The 19,616-nt window shown below is 38.2% G+C and overlaps 1 protein-coding gene across 1 annotated transcript; it reads left to right on the forward strand.

Moving 5' to 3' along the window:
• Nucleotides 1-207: 207 nt before the first annotated feature.
• LOC109095610 (rho-related GTP-binding protein RhoA-D) lies at nt 208-19,229 on the forward strand. Its single transcript, XM_042729844.1, has 5 exons — nt 208-366; nt 16,398-16,555; nt 16,913-17,033; nt 17,591-17,721; nt 18,687-19,229. Exons 2-5 carry the CDS (start codon nt 16,400-16,402, stop codon nt 18,858-18,860), a joined length of 582 nt encoding a protein of 193 aa, XP_042585778.1. The 5' UTR covers nt 208-366; nt 16,398-16,399; the 3' UTR covers nt 18,861-19,229.
• The last annotated feature ends 387 nt before the right edge of the window (nt 19,230-19,616 follow it).

Raw genomic sequence — 19,616 nt, forward strand, 5'->3', positions numbered from 1 at the left:
CGCTTTATAACAAATATCCGAATCAAAACACTGATTCACTCAGGAGGTATACAGAACTGCATATGGTGCATTTGGAATTCAGTCGACTGGTCCTGCTCGCGCTGCGCCCACACCTCAACCCCCCGCCGCCGCTCGTGCCAATGATGTCATTCTGTTTTAACGGCTGGGGGCGCGGCTGTAACCGGCAGCACCTCCCTTCGAGCCAATCGCGATCGGGCAGAGAGAACTCCAGCCGCCTGTGTCCGTGGTCTGTGGGAGGATCTAACGGCAGCGCTCCGCTCCTCCACGGCCAGCCAAACACTTGAACACACACTGCGCCAAGCAAAAACGAAACCTTTAGCGACGAAACTTCAGTTTGATAAGAAGGTAAGAGTTCATTTTGAAAGCATTGAGGGTTGTTATTAGTTCTGATTAGATCGTGGACAAACCAAGAGCCCTTTCATGGCTTAACACTTCTGCAGGGAGAAAAGAAGTAGGTGTTGGCTTCAGAAAAGCGTCTTTAATGAAGATCAACAACTTGACGTGTTTCTTTAAAAGCCTGGAAAGCACACACACCGACAGATCTGACTGTGATCTATTAGGACGCAAATCGTCGGCGAAGTTGCGGCGTGTTTCGCGGTGGTCACCACCTGTTTTCACGCGCAGCTCGGTAGCGCAGTGTTTGTTTTTGACCACAGCACTGGATTCAGATGGATTTGGCATGAGAGTGTGAGGCAACACCCCTGTTGAACACCTCACATTGTTGTGTTTGGTCCACGAGGTCGTAGTTCAGTTCAGAAATGCAAACATTACAATATAAAACGCTCATAAAGGCACATAGATGAGCGTTCATGAATGAAACTTGAAGATGAAAGACCGCGCCTCGAAATAAAACAACTAACTTTTTTAGTGTGGGTTCATGTTTCACGGTTGTGCGCTGAGGCGCATTCATGCCAAACTTTTACTTATTTATTTATTTTAATTTTGTGTTAATGAAGTGATGGTCATTCATTTTTGAAAGGAAATGTTAAATGGGCACTTAAGTTTTTATTAATAGCAAAAGTTTTAAACATAACTTTTAAGTAATATGATTAAAATGTACACTAACTTGACTTAAATCTTCCAGAAAAAAAAGATTTTTTGTTTTCTATATGGAGCAGGTCGCCTCCTCATGAACGCCGCCATGTCGACGTCACATGACACGAAAACAAAACTGCTTAGGAATTTCTTGAGGAGAGGAAATGTTGGAGTAAGAAGTTAGTTGTAAGATAAATAGGTAGTAATTAAAAAAAAAAAAAAAAACATTTTATTTTTATGTACTAAAATGATATTTTAAATTAAATAATTATTGATAAAAATATGAAATGTATTTACTTTATTTTTGAATATAATTTAATAAATGTTTAATTTTAAAAATTTTAGTAGGCTTACTTCATGCTTGATTGCTACATCGCTTGAAATATATTAAGTTTAGTTGTTTTTTAGAAAACAGAGTCAATGTTTTTAAAAAATGTATGAAACCATTAGAAATACAAGACTTTCTGTAATCCAGGATTTCCTTGTTTGTCATTGACCCAAATGTGTTTTGGACAAAACAGCTGGTCCTGGTCTGTTTTGTAGGCTACTGAAAGCAAAATAACCATATGGTTCATTTAAAAACTTGTTAGACAGGAGTGATTCAGGTGTTTGTGTTTAAAGCAGTGACTGTTATAGGAAACCTCCCTCGCTGTGTTTGGGAAGGAAGAGGCCACATTTCAGCAGGAATTTTCGAGCAAGTCTCTCTGAAAAAGACCACCACCATGTAAGGACAGCATTTACATCTCCAGGTCTCAATGGCTGTGGCACAAAACATATTGATCTGCCTACCTAGATAGCATTTTTGTGCCTACTGAGAACTGGAATATTCACTGTATACACTGAAAGAGCATGACTTACTGCTTATCTATCTACCATTTTTTTAATCTGATGAGTGTGACCAAGATAAACGGAGGCAGAAAAGGAGTGGAGGGTCTGAAGAGCACTAGTCTCTCTTGATAAGAATGTCTAAGTATGCCAGTCATACTAGGGAGGCTGCGTCTTCTGTGCCACCTTAGCATTGCCAACAGGTGTGGGCCCGCTGCCACACCACTCTCTGTGTATGAGAGGTGCAGGTCGATATCTGGGTCATTATTCAGCTCACTGTCCAAGCATCAAAGTGAGGCACACCGGTTTGATACGGAAGCAGCCTTCAGTGCTTTAGTGGGCACTGAGCCACAAATAACATTTGTGATGCTAACACTGCACATGCTGAATAATAGTAAAATAATCAAAACAGAGCTGACGTTTTATCTTAAAATTATGTGTTTACGAGGATTAAACAGACTGGGAGGTTTGTTTGTTTACATTTATCTTATATAAGCAGAATGTTTTAAGGGTGGCTTCCTGCTTGGTAAAATCAAGTGGATGTCCTGAAGGTGTGTCTGAATGATGTTGTGTCCTCTGGGCTGTTTTCTGCTCCTGTGGTATCAGAAATTTGTGAAATAGAGGAACGCTTGGATCCACCAGCAAGAACATTGATTGTTAATGAGCTTCTGGATCTATTTTGTACCCATGAGCCACAGGTAATGTAAAAAAAAAAAATGTTTGGGTCATATGAGAGAGAGAGTGAATGATTGTAGGAAGAAATGAATACTTTTATTTAACAAGGATATATTAAAATTAAATTGATCAAAATTGATAATAAAATTTATTATTTAAAGTCCCCCTGTAGTTAAAAATTTTGTCCCTTAAAACTCATCTTTGATTGTCAAAATGACATTTAAATGTTTTTTCATGTGAAACTAATTTTCTCATGCCTTTAAATAGCTTGAATGTAACCCTTGTCATGTGTAATGTAATGTGACCCTTGCCTCATTTACTATACATGGATCTATGAATACGCAAATTAGCCTACACTTAGCCACACCAGCCAAGGTCTCCTGATCCACGGATAATGACTGATAAAAACTATGTTTTTACTAGCGACTGTGGATACAACTACAGTGGCTACTGAAACATTCATTAAAGTTGCTCACTTGATGATGTTGTGTCTTCAAAATGCATTGAAGACTCGAATGCAGCCAAGTTTGTGATTCCAGTTCACACCCGCGAAGAGAAGGGTATAACTGCAGCCTGGAGATCTCCAAATGAGGGAGGGAACTCCAAAATGGGGTGGACAGACAGGCACATGACACGCATGTACAATTTATCTCCCAATCCACTTCAGCACAAACTCCACCCCACAACTGATTCTAAAGATTTTATTGGTTGTGTCAATCACACTGTCAATTTCCTATGCTGCAAAAAATGCTAACCCCTAATCCTACCCCACACCTGACTCTAACCTTAACCAGCGAAACTGACTGCACGGCGTGAATGACGCTGAATAGCGTGGTAAAGAAAGTTGCAGTTAATAAGAGAATGCGATATGAGATCGCCAAGCCAGCCCATTCCGTAACTCCCCAACCGGACTGTACCGGACGATGGCACCTTTTTTAGTTACACCCAGCATCACTACCTCCTCCTACCCTGCGAATTTCCAACCCCCGGGAAGCCCCTGTTGCTTAAAACAAAGCGATAGAGTAAAATCTTTGCACTGCACTGGGACGGCTCATGGGAGAGCTCGTGGGGGATTCCCATTTATTAAGCAGAGGTTCAAACTCCGGTCCACGAGCTTTGGACTCTGCTCTCACTGAGAATATTTATTTATATAGCATATTTTATTTTAGATCAATTAGAAGCAATGTTTAATTTATAAAGTTTTATTTTGAAATGTAAGTCATTAACAATTGGCTGAAGCCAGAGCCAATGGTTGAAGTCTTTGCGCGAAGAGACTCCGCCCCATTTATGATGAACACACAACATTAGAATACAACACCCAATAATTTGTAAATCACTACTACAGTAAAAACTACTTGCCTGCGAGTGAAGAGCAGACACTAATGCGGGAGAGGTGTGTCTGACTGTGGGCTACTTTTACACTGTTGCCGCAGGTTGTTATTCAAGTTAGCGGTTCGAAATACAAATAAATAAGTGCTAACAGCACATACCATCATGAAAATAGTGAAAAATATCAACAGTTAGCGAAACATCTACAGAAAAATATACAGATAATCCTGGCTGCATTCTCATTAGACCTCCTGCTTCACAGCATGGTTAATTATATGCTAATGATAGGATCCCTTGACGTGATTTGTTATTAATTTTTGTGACGTTGCAAAAAAAGGCTGTTTCAAACAGCATTTCTGGGACTGCCTTTGGGAAAGTACAGTTTTTAGGAGAAAATATGGTTTGTCTAAAAGCATATTAAAAACACCACATAGACAAAATGAAAAAATCCTGTTAATGATGTTCTTTTAAACTTTCAATTTATCAAAGAATCATATAAAATGGTTTTTTTTTTTTTTTGGTTTCAACAAATAATATTAATAAGCACAACCATTTTAATATATGATGATAAGAAATGTTACTTGAGCCCCAAATCAGCATATTAAAATGATTTTTAAAGAACCATGTGACACTGAAAACTGGAATAATTGCTGCTAAAAATTTAAATTTGCAATGAGGAATAAATATATAAAATTAGAAATTTTATTTCGTTTAGATTGTGATATGTCACAGTATTATTTTTTGCAGTATTTTTTGACCAAATAAATTCAGCTTTAATGAATCTTTAATGAATTTAATTAAATCGAAAACATTTATTTTACCAACCCCAAAATTTTGAAATGTAGTGTGCATATAATGTAAATAAGCTATTTACAAGCTATGTAAATAAAAAGTTGCAGCGCAAGTTGAACATTGATTGATCTGAGATCAAATCCCAGCTCATGGTTCTTTCTCATCCCATCCCACTCTGGATTCCTTGCTCTGTCTCTTTAACCACCAAGTGGTCCTTGACCTGAATAAGGTTAAAAACCCTTGATCTCACAAAGGTCAGCATTAATACAGCTGGATTCCCATGTGTCATTCTGCTGAAAAAGGAAAGCAGATTCTTTATGCTGAAAATAGGAGTATTCAGAATTGTGACTACTCACTGTAAAAATGGAGAGAACCGGACATGTCCAAACTAGTCAACACAGTCTCACTCCCAACTCGTCAAATATTGAAGCTTGGTCAGGACCCCTTGGCATCGCTTTTTTAGTGTCATCGCTTAAAATGATCCCACTCTGTTAAACGTTTCTTCTGGCGGCATTTTTTACATTTGCGCACAGATATAGCACACAGGAAGAGCTTTACGGTGGACGGAGACGGCAGTCGCAGCTATTCCTCTCACAAATCAATCGTTTTGCCTTGAAAGACTTGGAATATAATATATATATATATATATATATATATATATTTTTATATAAATTATGACGGTAGTTGTATCTGCCTGTTATATCTTGTGTTTTATTGACAAATGGTAGGTTAAGGGGCAGGGGTTGGGTTACCTGCTCATAAATGTGTAAATAGTGCAATAAAACTGTTGTGACAGTTTACATTGAAAAGTCACACCCCAACATATATGCAATAATGGCAATATTATTGCCTAATATTTAATTTAATCATGACGATAAGCCTTTTGCGTCTCCATATTGATGCTAAGGGTTTCTTATTTGAAGCGATGGAGGACCCTGCACTTCGAAAAATGACGCTAAAGGGGTAGCCTGTGCATCAAAAAGCTACGCCAAAGTGTCCTGACCAGGTATCAGTATGTGACGAGTTGGGAGTGAGACTGTGTTGAACTAGTAGCTGCTACTTTTCATACACTTTCTCACTGCTTAAAGATCAGTTGTAAGTGTGCAGTGCCACTGGTTTTGAGTGATTGTCCATGGAGAGCTGTTTTCAGGTCAGTCTTAACCCTCTGGGCTACAGTCCATTTACTCTCTGATGGCGACCTGATCGTGTGAGAAAGAGGGAAAAATGAGTAGAGGAGAGGAGGAAGAAAGGACGGTTTTTAATTAGGACACCCTCTTTTTCTCCTCTCCAACTCCCCCCTCTCTAGGAACAAGAACAAACATTCAAGTAGGTCAGACCCTTCTGCTTTTTCTGTCCTTTTAGTTTGGAGAAATCTGTCCATTCTGTTTTGCTAGGCTGCGGCTTTTCTTTTTTCTTTCTTTGGAAGCTGAAATCAGAGACAAACTCATCGCTTAGAAATGCGCAGTCATTATTTACAGCTGTCTGATATTAATCTGTTCTATTAAACTTAAGAAGAAGAACTTTATTTAAAGTTGTGCTGTATTTATTTCTGATTTCCCGCCTTGATGCATGTGATACACTGGAAGTGTTTACTCTCACAGTGTGATAAGGAAGCCAAACATCAGCGAGGCCTCAGGAGGCCTTTAAATTAGAGTTTAATCTTCTGTGCTCTTCTCTGTCCTGTCGTGTGGAGAATCTGATCTAAGGATCCGCTGCTGCTCCACAGAAGCGTGAGGCAGTTGCTTGTGTCTGGCGTTTGCTGTTGATTGGCTATCACCCTCAGGGTCAATGAATCCTGTAATAAAAGTGTTGCTGTAGCAATCTGACAATCTGCAGCAAGTGTCATCAGGATTGGGCTTCAGCAAGTGGTTTGTAAAATACCTCATCTGGCTTTCTACACAAACACACACTTATTGGGCCTCATTTATCAGTCTAATGTAGAAACGAGCGCAGATCCGTGTGCACAAATCAACTTACGACAGAGTTCACGTGTGATTCATGAAACATTCATATGCCGCCATTCTCATTGAGATTGATCAAATGATACGGTGATACGAATTATCGTATGTTGATAAATGTGGCGGCAGAAAACAATCGTCATTCGAATATCACTTGCGTACATGAGCTGAGACCAGACGTGAGATTTGATCGTAGCCACCGCTCACATCCATATCGATAAATTCCAAGTTTTGCTTTGAAACGACCATACGCCCAATTTTCTGTCGTACGTTCATTTTGTAAATGAGGCCCATTGTGTCACATGACATCTCACACAGGTGATAAGAAAAAAGGGTGCTGGGTAATTAGTGATTGTTGTTGCTGGTGTGGAGTAATTGTTGATTGTTGTGGCTGAAGGTAGAATAATATTGATTTGTTTTGGCTAATGTGGCGTCATTGTTGATTTGTTGTGTATGCGATTACTGATGACTGACATGCACTTAAAATAATAATTTGACTTACTTGAAAATAATTTGTTGTTCATTTTCTGTATTTTAAATGTTAATCTTTGAAAACCTTAAACTGGCTTAAATCGTACCATTCCAGTTTTTGCAAAGTAAAACTGCGGCAGATTGAAAGTTAAAGCTGTGAACTAAAACAACAAAGGTGAATCACAGCATTACAGACTTCCTAAGAAGTATTTGAAATTTCAGCAAGAAGAAAAAAGTACAAGACTGTGTATTTAACAGTCCTAAAAACATTGCAAATGACAAACCAATTAAAAACAAAAGAGAAAAATATAACACTCGATTTAAAGATCATTATAGAAACAGATTTTAGATTTATTGCAATATGTGTTTAAATAGTTTAATAGCGATGGGATAAAATCATTCTCAGTTCTTTGGCATGACTGGTGGAAATTTCTTAGCAGAATCATGGGTAATGTAGTTTTTCACCAGGAATTTCACTAATAAAAACTTAAAGATGCAGGCTGATGGCTTCAACGGAAGTGTACACCATTGATAAACAACTTTGCAAAAAAATAAAAAAAACTTTGTTTTGTGATGATCCACCACACACACACACATTCTCAAGTTAAGGTCTCTGATTAAGCTGAAACATTCTTAACCTGCCCAGCATGAGTGCAGATTCCACACAATCCAGACACCCAACAGCCTTCATACACTAACCTGAGGACAGCTCTCATCTGTTTTTAGCTTTGAGTCAAGGTTGGATTAAAGAATTGAGAATGATCCTAGATCAGCATTAATACAATAGTCAATGTGTGCTCTAAGATAAATATCTTTAATTATTAGACCCAGCAGTGAAAACAACAGAGGATGAGCTATTTGTGTTTGACTAGCTCTGTGTGTTTCCACCTTCTGTAAGACACTGAGAGCTATTTACTAATGTTTTTGTTTAATAAAGGGATAGTTGAGGCGAAAAAGAAAATCTTTTTACTAACCCTCAAATTGTTCCAAACCTGTATGACTTGTGTGGAACACAAAAGAAGATACTTTAAAGTGATTTTATATTTTTGCCCATACAACGGAAGTCAGCAGAATCTAAAACAGCACTGACTTTCATCTTATTGACTAAAACACATTCTTCAAAATATCATCATCTTTGTTACCCAGAAAAAAAGAAAGAAAAAAAAACATCTACAGGTTTCAAACGACATGAAATTGAGTAAATTATTACAGAAGTTTTAACTGTCCCCACCTAACAGTTCTACCTAACATATTCTCTAGTCTTGATGTGTGTTCAGTTTATTGGCACATAGGGGTGTACAGTTACACTGTTTATGCAGGTGTGATCACTGTTAAGACTTTTAGGACTCTAGAAGCTTCTTTAGGATGATGTGATTCATATTTTAGGTTATGAAGGGAAAGAATAATTACACATTCAATACAAACTGAAGTATCCTCTTTTTATTATTATTATAATTATTATTATTAGATATTATCCCATGGAACTTGCCAAAATTTTGCCATTTGCTGCAATGTTTATATAACCAAACTTGGCAATGTTTTACTTATAAAACTATGACGCTCTTTTGCCAGATCGACAGTGGCTCTGTTTGCAGATTCAGACCACCACCTACTAGAAAAACACAGCAAGAGATGCTCCTTATCTGAAAGTGTTTTGGTGGTTCAATCAAAAAGTAAGGGGAGTAAGACGAAGATAAGGAATGTGGAGTCAATGAGTTTTTGGTGGAGATTGACCTTCTCACAGGATCATTGAGGACACAAATCAGCAGATGCTTTCCAAAGTCCTACTGGTTAAATTCAGCTTTGCCTGAATTTTAATTTGTGTTTGTTTTATATATTAAACTGTGATCTATTGGCAAAAGGAGAAGTGTGTGCTCCACTGTGTTTGTGTGAGGTGCAGTCTTGAAGGTCTCAGTGGACCCCTGATGATCTCTACAGGTCATTAATTGTGAGATTAGCTGTGAGTTGATGGCAGAGCTTCACCTTATTAAATAAATACTTATAGCCCATTAAATATTTCTAATGTGCTCCAGTGGGTTTAAGTATATTGAAGTTCCTGTTAGATTTCCTGGCAAGAGAGATTTATCTTCTTTACCTGTTCATACTGAGTGAAATTTCCTCAGATGCATACAGATCAGTGAGATTCCTGCTGAAAATAACAGTTCAGTTCATGTCAGTTGTTACATCAAGATTAATTTTGATTCTGACCCTGTTCACATCTAGTATTAAGATTGCACATTAAAGAACAATTCTGAGCATTATTTTATTTTTTTTATTTTTTATAGATGCTCAATTAAATTAAATTTTTAAATTAAATTTTTACTTTGCAAAACCTCTGTAGTGCCTCTTTAAAATCAATTGAGTTATATCTCATGATTTATATTTTTTTGTGCGTTTATTCATTTATTTATTTATTATTTGAATGGCTTGCTAGAAGTGTTGCTTTTTTAACAAAGCTTTTGAAACAATAGTACCTTCACTAACTTTTAAATAAAGGATCCTGTTCAGGTGCACTCTGTCCAGCTGTTTTTGAATGCAAAAATATATCCTTAACTCATCCGATAAGGGTCAGGTAAACCCAAAACCAGCCTAAAGGCTCATTCATTCAGGTCGGTATATGTTACCGTATATGTATAGAGACTACTACATTTACTAAGTTTTAATAATCATTTTAATTCTATGAGAACAGAAGTCCACACCACAAGAATGATAATGACACAGAGGAACGATAACGCTGGAATCAATTTAGCAACAATGTTTTCCAGCTGAAGAAAATTCTAAAAGTCTAAAAATTGACAGTCAATCAGAATCCATCCCACTTTAAAAGAACTGGAGCATTTAAAGCAGTAGTTATGACAAAACTGCAGCATTTGCTTATAATAAACAGAGATTTTTTGTCTGTCGGTGTGGATGGTAATATAGTTATCATTATAGTTATTCTTCTTTTGTATGAAGGGGCCTTAATTATACAGGTCTGGAGGTGTCCCAGTATACCAGTATTAACAATAATCATGATATTTAAAAAATGAAATCTTGATATAATGTTAATGCTACACACATGAGAACTGTTAATAATCCAGCACCAGTATCAGGTTAGCACATTTTAACATAGTAGGTGGTGGAATTGCACATTATTGCTAAATGACACCTGTTATAAAATGAAGGCAGCAATGCAGTGTGTAGCTACCAATGCCACACAAAATCATTTCAGAGGAGATGACAGGCGAATACACTCTATAGAAAAAGTTAGCTGTAAGTTCTGTTTGTACACTTGTTAAAGTCACAGTTACGAACTATGCCATATTTTGTGTGATTCATTGTTTAAAAAAGAGAAAACCCAAAATTTACAATTAAATATGAGTTTGGTTGATGCCATTTTTTCAGAATTTCTATAGAAATCGCAATAATGTCAATATCGTGAATTTTTTAAGCCACAATAATCGTATAGTGAAAATCTCATATCATAACAGCCCTATATACAGGACTTCCAGGTCAGACTGCTTACCAAACTATTCAAATTCAAAAATGTAATTTTGCTCATCCCTAATAAACAGGGTCGTTGTGCAAAGAGTTGGTTTGAGCTTCAGGCAGAGGCCGAGTGCTGCAGAGTGATTTTACAGCTTGCCCGTGAGGTTCAGACACATGTTTCACAGAGCTCTGAGTGCTGCGGCTCCCACTGCAGGCATCATATATTCACATCATCCTCCAGACACACTCTTACCGGTGCTCACATCATCCGTTACTTTCTAAGGACTCACAGGAACCAGGCCAGCAGGCATCACTCAGCACCATTTCATTTTACTCATGTACCCAATATGTCTGAGGTCTTTGTGCACGCGAGATAGAGACAGAACGAAAGTTCGGTCTCACACGAGCACAACTTATTTCACCCACTGAAATGCAAATCAGTTTCTAACCTTTATATAATATGTTTTTTTCTGGATTTTTTTGGTTGATATTCTGTCTCTATACGTGGGGAAGTCGTGGCCTAAATGGTTAGAGAGTTTGACTCTTAACCCCAAGGTTGTGGGTTTGAGTCTCGGGCCGGCAATACCACGACTGAGGTGCCCTTGAGCAAGGCACTGAACCCCCAACTGCTCCCCGAGCACCGCAGCATAAATGGCTGCCCACTGCTCCGGGTGTGTGTTCACGGTGTATGTGTGTTCACCGCTGTGTGTGTGCACTTTGGATAGGTTAAATGCAGAGCACGAATTCTGAGTATGGGTCACCATACTTGGCTGTACTGTGTCACTTTCACTTCACTTTTTTCACTAAAATAAACCTACCATAAAAATAACGGACCCTTCATTTCTTTGTATATAAGTGGGCAAACTTACGAAGTCAGCAGGGGATCAAATAAATATTTTCCCCACTATGTGTATATGTGTGTGTGTATGTGTGTGTGTGTATATATATATATATATATATATATATATATATATATATATATATATATATATATTAGTGCTGGGAAACGATTAAAAAATTTTGATCGCTATTTATCACATGAATTTCTGCGATTTAATCGCATTATGCACAAAATTCAATAATGAATTTAAAAGTAGTGTATTGTGCAATCGTGCAAACACAAAATGCCCACACACCCACCTGCTCCTGCCTCCTCCACCACTGTCGTCTGACATCCCCTCTGCCCACCCTCAGCCAATAATCTATACTGTGCGAGCTCCATGGGTCTGCCATCCTCCAGCCTCTGAGGCCCGGACTCCGCTTTGGCCCATAGACCCAGCGGCTCCACCTCGGCTCCTAGCTCCCTCGCCTCCACCGTTACTCGTCGATCCATCAGCTCCACCGGGCTCCCTTGTCCCTCTGGCTCTGCCTTGGTCGGGCTTCGACCTATCATCGCCTCTGGACTACACTCTTCCGGCTGCACCTCGTCGCTCCGTCCCACTGGCTCAGTTGGGTTCCTTCCTCCCGCCAGCTCCACCTTGGTCCACAGTTGCTCCGCCGCAGATCTCTGGATCTCTGCCTCTGTCGCCAGACCCCTCTGCTCCACCCTGGCCCCAGGATCCTCTGAATCCCCCTGGCATGTTGGCTCTCTGTCTGCACCTCAAGCTCCTCTGCCACCTGCTCCACCGCCGTTGGTCCATCCCCTGGAGTCGGTGGCCATTCCTCCTCCATGGCTCATCCCTCCGCCGTCTCCACTGTGGGTCAACATCATGGCTGTGGCCTGGGTCCAGCTTGGCTCCTCCTGTTTTAAGCCCCTCCTGTCTCCTCCCTGGCTCCTCCCTCCATCGTCACCTCCCTGGACTCTGTCTGCCGGCCCCCTCCCAGATATACATTCTCCTCCTGAGCCTCCTCCCAAGTTCCCACCCATGCCTCCCTCTGTTGTTGCTACGATGCAAGGACACACCTTCCGGGAGGGCGTGAATTGTCAGACTTTTGGAACCGTTTTGCCCCCGTAGTCCTTCCTATGTTTCCTTATTTGGTCTCGTTCCTGTCCTCGTTCTGTCTTGTTAGTTTGATTAGTCATCCCATGCACGTGTTTCCCCAATCATTCCCTGTATTTAAGTCCTAGTCTGTGCAGTCTGTCTCTGTCTGGTATGCCTGTTGTTTATGTGTGTTGCTCAGGCTCCTGTTGTGGATTATTCCCAGTGTTTCCTTAAATCAAAGACTGTTAAACATTTCCATGTGACTCCAGCGTGTTCCCTGAACAGCGTGACATGACAACGGTGTTGCTTAATTTGATATCACCAGCCAAATTGTTGCAAATCTATCATGAATATTCAATATGCTGCCCAGCTGTATTACAGACCCATCAGTCCACAGTTCCTGTGGCTCAAGGCCAATTGAAAGCATTTAAAGTGTCTGCTCATGCACTACACACCCCTGAAATGCACTCCTGGGGCCTGTTTAGTGTGTGTGTCATTTCTATGGTGGGTTTGGCGGGAAGAAGGCTGTCATGATGGACTGGACTCAATTTTCCCATGATCACTTATGGAAATCTTTGAAGCAGAAGGACTGAACCCCCTCCTGAATCCAATTTAAATCTCATTCACTTTCCATATCCAGGTTGTATCTAGCTATTATAGTTTCTTATCAATCATAATGAAACACACTTTTTCTCATTTTCTTCTGATTAACTCCTGCTGATTCAGTCCAGTACTTGACTCAACAAGTCTTTGATTCTCTGGATGTTAGGGTTGTGAATAGCATCATATAGCAAAATATATATATATATATCTATTATAATGAAAATGTTATGTGCTACTTACCTAAAACATCTACTACTTATGCAAACGTTGATCACACTACAAACAATACAAAACTATAATGGAATAAGAAACAGAAGAAAAAAAATGTTTACCTGGGTCTTTAGTCTATGATTAGCTCACCTCACCTCTTATATCTGACAAGTCTTCAGGTTGGAGTCGTTATTTCATCATGTTACAAACCCATAAACTTAACCAATGCAGTCTGAGCCGGAAAGAGAATTGATTAGTTCATCTCTCGAGTCTTCCGGTTTGAGTCGTTCGTTCTTTTGACACGTGACGTGACAGCATTGGATAGAGAAATTAGTTAATTTACAACTTTCCTTACAAATGGGTGGATAGTTATTAATATTTACTTTTACAGTTACATGATGCGTTTCTGGTCTCAAATTGTAGCTTTTTATTTCTAACAGTTTATAAATGTGTGAATTTCTGTCATGATGGTTCTTTTCCATAACACTGAATATGGTAACAAAGGTAATAAACTTAAGAGTTGGTTGTTATATTATTATTATTAAGTCTTTTTCCCTCAGACTGCATAGGTTTAGCTTATGAGGCTGTCACATGATGAACAAACGACTCAAACCCGAAGACTCGAAACGTGAACTAATTCAGTGCAGAACCTATAGGATGTTGCACATGCACGACTGAACGAAACACTTACCGAGACGGCTCGTTCTTCCCGAGTCACATTAAAGATTCGTTCAAAATGAGAACGAATTGCTCTCATAGATTTTGTTACCATTGCCATGCATTATACGACCGACAGACTGCAACCGCTGGAGTTAAAAATCATTATTTGTATTCTACTGAAGAAACAAAGTCACCTACATCTTGGATGCTTTGGGGGTAAGCAGATAAACATCAAATTTTCATTTTTGGGTAAACTATCCCTTTAAGTTGAAGTACTAAAATTACTAAAACTAACTGAAAAACAGTGTTTTACTCTCAGATGCAGCTGTGTGATTTATGAGGGCTGCAGTCTTTTTAATTTAAAAGATGTAATAGTTTTTTGGAGCCTGTGTTTGAACAGGAAGGGAGTTGTCAGAACAGGAAGTGAGCCCCTTCTAATCCTGCCACCAGAGGTTAAGGAAATGTTTCCTCATTGTGCCTTCAGAGACGGGACAGCATTCCCAGAGCAAGCACTGTGGGAAATTCCCAGTATGACATATCACAGATTGTGTTGTCATTTTTTTCTATTTTCAGTGAATTAATTCCTCAGTTTTGTAAACTTTTGAGTTCGTCTGAACTGTTTCAAAAAGCCACTTTTGTTTAAATGGTGTGATTGAAGGGCTTGTGAGATAATGTGTGCATGTGAGAAACCAGGCTGCCGTCACCAAGAACGCATTTCTTTCTCCAGGGATGTACGTTCAAGAATAGCACTGACCTGTTTCGGTTCTTTTCTCTCTCTCAGAACATGTCCTGTGATTTTTGAAGTTCAATGTGTGGGTGTGCTGCCTGTTTCAGGTACAGCTGACAACTTCCTGTGACCATCCAATCCAAATGTCTCATTATAAAGCCGCACACTTTAGTCTGACTTTAGTTTGAAACCACAGTAATAAAATGTTGAGTCATTCATTAATTTGTGAATCTCTTCACACACACTACAGTGAAGACTTTATTTTATTTTACTTTATTTTAAAGGTAAATCCAAAAGTTGGAAAGATATGCTCACCAAGGCAGAATTTATTTGATCAAAAATACAATAAAACCATAATATTGTTAAATATTATTACAATTTAAAACTTTACTGACCCCAAACTTTTGAACAGTATAGTAATACCTTAGTACTTTGATACTTTATGGTAGGCATTTTTATACATTTACATTCAGAGAATACCATATACAAAAGCACAGCAAATGTCCTAAATTGGTATTGCCATGGCACATATCCAAAATGATATTTAATAATAATACCACAGTATTATTAAATATTATCAAACAATGTCAAAAAAACAATGGTATTACCAAACTGTGGTATTACTGTGATTCAAGGCCAAACAAATAGTTTTTGTGCTTGCTGCTGGACTGGTGTGTTGAGGTAGTAAATCTCAACTTGTGTTTATAGATTTCTGTATACCTATGTTTGACATGTTCTGAATTTCTCTCAGTCTGCTGTCACTCACAGAAGCCAAAATCATGTAATCCCGTTCATTGGGCTACTGTATGGCAGCACTGCTGTTCTGCGTGTATGTCCTGCTTAAATGCGGACAGCTGGCTGGATTGGCCCTATTTAAAGAAAAATGTGTGGCTGTGTGTGTATGTTCTTTGGCTGTGACGTTTTTGGGCCATCGTGTCCTTTTTTTCCTCCAAATTGCTGGAAAAGGAAGAAAAGGGTGGGGCAGGAAAGTCTCTCTCTTTCTCTTACTATATTTTTCCATAGTTTTCATGCTCTGGATTTGTTTCTGTCTGTGTGTATGCAAAAACCGCTCCCAAATAAGGCCTAGAACAAAATGTGCTCATTTCATTCCAGTGTGATGTTCATTTTGTGGGTCAGTTAGGTCCTTGATCAGCATTTTGGCCTCCTGATTCTGCATAAATGCAGGATTGATCTTGGAACAGTTTCTGCTACACTATTGTGTTGTGTGTCTCAAACCACAGCGGTTCATTCATGTGAAACAAACTGTTATGACACTTATAAGGATGAACTGTATGTTGTGGCTCTCTGCAACAATTATTATTATTATTATTATTTTTTTTTTAATGCTTGTAGAATCACTGCTAAACTGGATATTTCATCACCATCGTGGGATCTTTTTTGTTACAGTTCTTATAATGGACTATCTTTCTTAGCTAATATACTAATTATTTATTTATTTAAGGTAATATATACAGTTTAAGCTAATGTATACAATTCTATTCATTCATGTACACTAATATTTACAGTTTAAACTAATGAACAATTTAATTTTATTATTTGTTAAATAGCCTATATAATAAGTGACATAATATACAGCTGATCATTATTGTCATTAAATACAATATATACATTTATATATTTATTTATTTATTCCATTTTAACCATTTCTAATGGTAAAATCTCTTCTCTTGCTTTCTGTAGTGATGGCAGCTATCCGTAAGAAGCTGGTGATTGTGGGAGATGGAGCCTGTGGGAAAACCTGCTTGCTGATTGTGTTCAGTAAAGATCAGTTCCCCGAGGTCTACGTGCCCACAGTGTTCGAAAACTACATCGCTGACATAGAGGTGGATGGCAAACAGGTGAGTTATCCTGAAATAGTCTTTTACACAGTCCTTCTTCCTCATTTTGTGGAATGCTGAGAATGTGTATGTTTGCTTGAGAGAGGGAAATAGAGTGTTCCTGCAGCTTGTCATGTTTTTAACCCAAATTTGTGGCCATCTTGAACAGACATGCTTGGACATTTTATGAGAGAAGTCAAGTGTTGTCTGCAGTTATTTCTTTAAATAGCCTCAGGTTTCTAAATGGTTTTTATATTTATGGCCACTGACATTGACATTCAGGCCACTCAAAGTTCAGTTCATACCTTCAGCTGACAAACAATACTGAAGTATCTGCATCTCTCTCTCTCTCTCTCTCTCTCTCTCTCTGTCTCTCAGGTGGAGTTGGCTCTATGGGATACAGCTGGTCAGGAAGACTATGATCGGTTGAGGCCATTGTCGTATCCAGACACAGATGTTATTCTGATGTGCTTCTCTATAGATAGTCCAGATAGTTTAGGTACTTAACTACACACGTACGCATCGTACAAAAGTTTGTAGTCAGTAAGATTTTTATGTTTACATTTATTTTTTTTAATGAAATTAACACTTTTATTCAACAAGGAGGCATTACATTTATTTAAATGTTACAAAATATATTTTTTATTTCAAAACGCTGTTCTTTTGAACTTTGTTCATTTGAGAATTCTGGGGAAAAAATTACATATAATTACACACATATAGTGTATATATATATTTACAATGTTTTGGTCTATATTTATATTCATATCATTTATATTATAAATAAATATATTTAATATATAAACAACATGTTTCTAAAATATATACATGCATTTGTGTGTATTTATATTTACATAATATACACAGCACATACATTTATTATGTAAACAAAAACTTTAATTTTGGATGTGATTAATCGTTTGACAGCACTGATAAATATGTGTGTGTGTGTATGTGTGTGTGTGTGTGTGTATATATATATATATATATATATATATATATATATATCTATCTATATCTTCAGGTTGCATTCACTTTTTTTCTGGTCTCTTCTAGAGAATATTCCAGAGAAATGGACGCCAGAGGTAAAACATTTCTGCCCCAATGTTCCCATCATCCTTGTGGGCAATAAAAAGGACCTGCGGAATGATGAACACACGCGCAGGGAGCTGATCAAGATGAAACAGGTATGACGTGTGTGTGTGTGTGTGTGTGTGTGTATGGATGTGTTAAACAGGTGTTGCCATAGTAACTTGAAGTAGAGAGACAGCAGAGGCCTTTTATTGGCCTTTGCCTTAACAAACAGGACACTTCCTGTCTCTGACAGCCACAAAAGAAAATGGAAATGCAGCTGTTTCCTGTGGGGATAAAGCTGCCCTCAGGGATTGCTTCATACTCAAGGGTGTTTGTAAGAGTAAGCCATAAGCAGTAGTGAAACTTCCATACTAGTCAGAATAATGTGTATGTGTGTGTGACCCTGGACCACAAAACCAGTCTTAAGTGTCAATTTTTCAAAATTGACATTTATACATAATGTGAAAGCTGAATGAATAAGCTTTCCATTGATGTATGGTTTGTTAGAATAGGACAATATTTGGTCGAGATACAATTATTTGAATATCTGGAATCTGAGGATGCAAAAAAATCTAAATATTAAGAAAATCGCATTTAAATTTATCCAAATGAAGTACTTAGCAATGCATATTACTAATCAAAAATTACATTTTGATACATTTACGGTAGAAAATTTACAAAATATCTTAATGGAACATGATCTTTACTTCATATCCTAATGATTTTTGGCATTAAAAAAAAAAATCTATAATTTTGACCCCTACAATTCATTTTTGGCTGTTGCTACAAACATACCCCAGCGACTTAAGACTGGTTTTGTGCTCCAGGGTCACACACACACAAACACACACACATACACACAAACACACACACACACACACACACACATACTCAAATATTGACAGGGCTGTATAAATCTGTAAAATATTGTATTCAAAATGAACAATTTATTTGAAATATAAATCTTTTGTAACATTGTAAATGTCTTTACTGTCACTTTTGATGGATTAATGAAACAAACCAGTTAAAGTATTTCATGAAAGAATGTTGCCTCTCATAATATATGTGTATGTTCCAGGAACCTGTAAAACCTGAGGAGGGCCGTGACATGGCTAACAGGATCAGTGCGTTTGGATATTTAGAGTGTTCGGCTAAAACTAAAGACGGAGTGCGGGAGGTGTTTGAGATGGCCACCAGGGCGGCGCTGCAGGTCCGCAAGCGCAAGAAGAGAAGCGGCTGCCTGCTGTTATGAGCCATACACTGCAACATATATACACACAAACACACACCCCCCGCAAACTGACCCCAGGAAAAGCCTGCAGTACTCACCATGCGCCACATTTCTCACAATCCAGGTGTGGATGACAAAAATATTTATAAGGGAATCAGTGTGTGTCGGTACCCAATACCTCTCCATCCTGCCATCTTTCTTTTTTCTTTTCCTTTCACCAGCATACCTTCCTTCCTTCTCTGGGAGAAAGACTGACTGATTAATTTTGTATTTGTACATAAATCTTCTCTGTCTTTTTCAGTTCTGGTTTACAGTTATTCTATGCCTCTGTATATGATGCTCAGTGATTAAAAAAAAAAAAAGCAAAAATACATCATTCATTTAACATGCCAACCTGTACTCTGTGTGTTTGTTTGGGTTTGTTTTTTTTTCTTGACGGCTGATCTTGGAACAGCCAAACTTTGTTTAAATTTGTCCATTGGCCTTGGTCTGAATAGATGCCATATTTATTTTACATGAAGTACAAGAACCGTATGATCAATGGGGTTGACTGGCATAAACATTTGTTAATTGTTTAGAAAAGGCGATGTGAAAAGATATGGACAAAAAGCTGAACGTGATGTCACTATTATGCAATGTATAACTGTATGTAAAGACTTACTGGTTTAACAGGCTGAAACTGAATTAGCGGTCTGGCCAGGTCTGTTCAGCATAATGTTTGTGTGAGAAAAAGAAGGAAAGATTCATCTTTTTTTTGGCTTCGCCTGTGGTACAGTG

Source organism: Cyprinus carpio, chromosome B8, assembly GCF_018340385.1.
Source record: "Cyprinus carpio isolate SPL01 chromosome B8, ASM1834038v1, whole genome shotgun sequence".
Taxonomy (NCBI): domain Eukaryota; kingdom Metazoa; phylum Chordata; class Actinopteri; order Cypriniformes; family Cyprinidae; genus Cyprinus; species Cyprinus carpio.

Coding starts and splice junctions, on each gene's coding strand:
- LOC109095610 (XM_042729844.1), top strand. CDS start 16,400: ATGGCAGCTATCCGTAAGAAGCTGGTGATTGTGGGAGATGGAGCCTGT. Junction 16,556..16,912: donor TAGAGGTGGATGGCAAACAG/GTGAGTTATCCT, acceptor TCTGTCTCTCAG/GTGGAGTTGGCTCTATGGGA. Junction 17,722..18,686: donor AGCTGATCAAGATGAAACAG/GTATGACGTGTG, acceptor TGTATGTTCCAG/GAACCTGTAAAACCTGAGGA.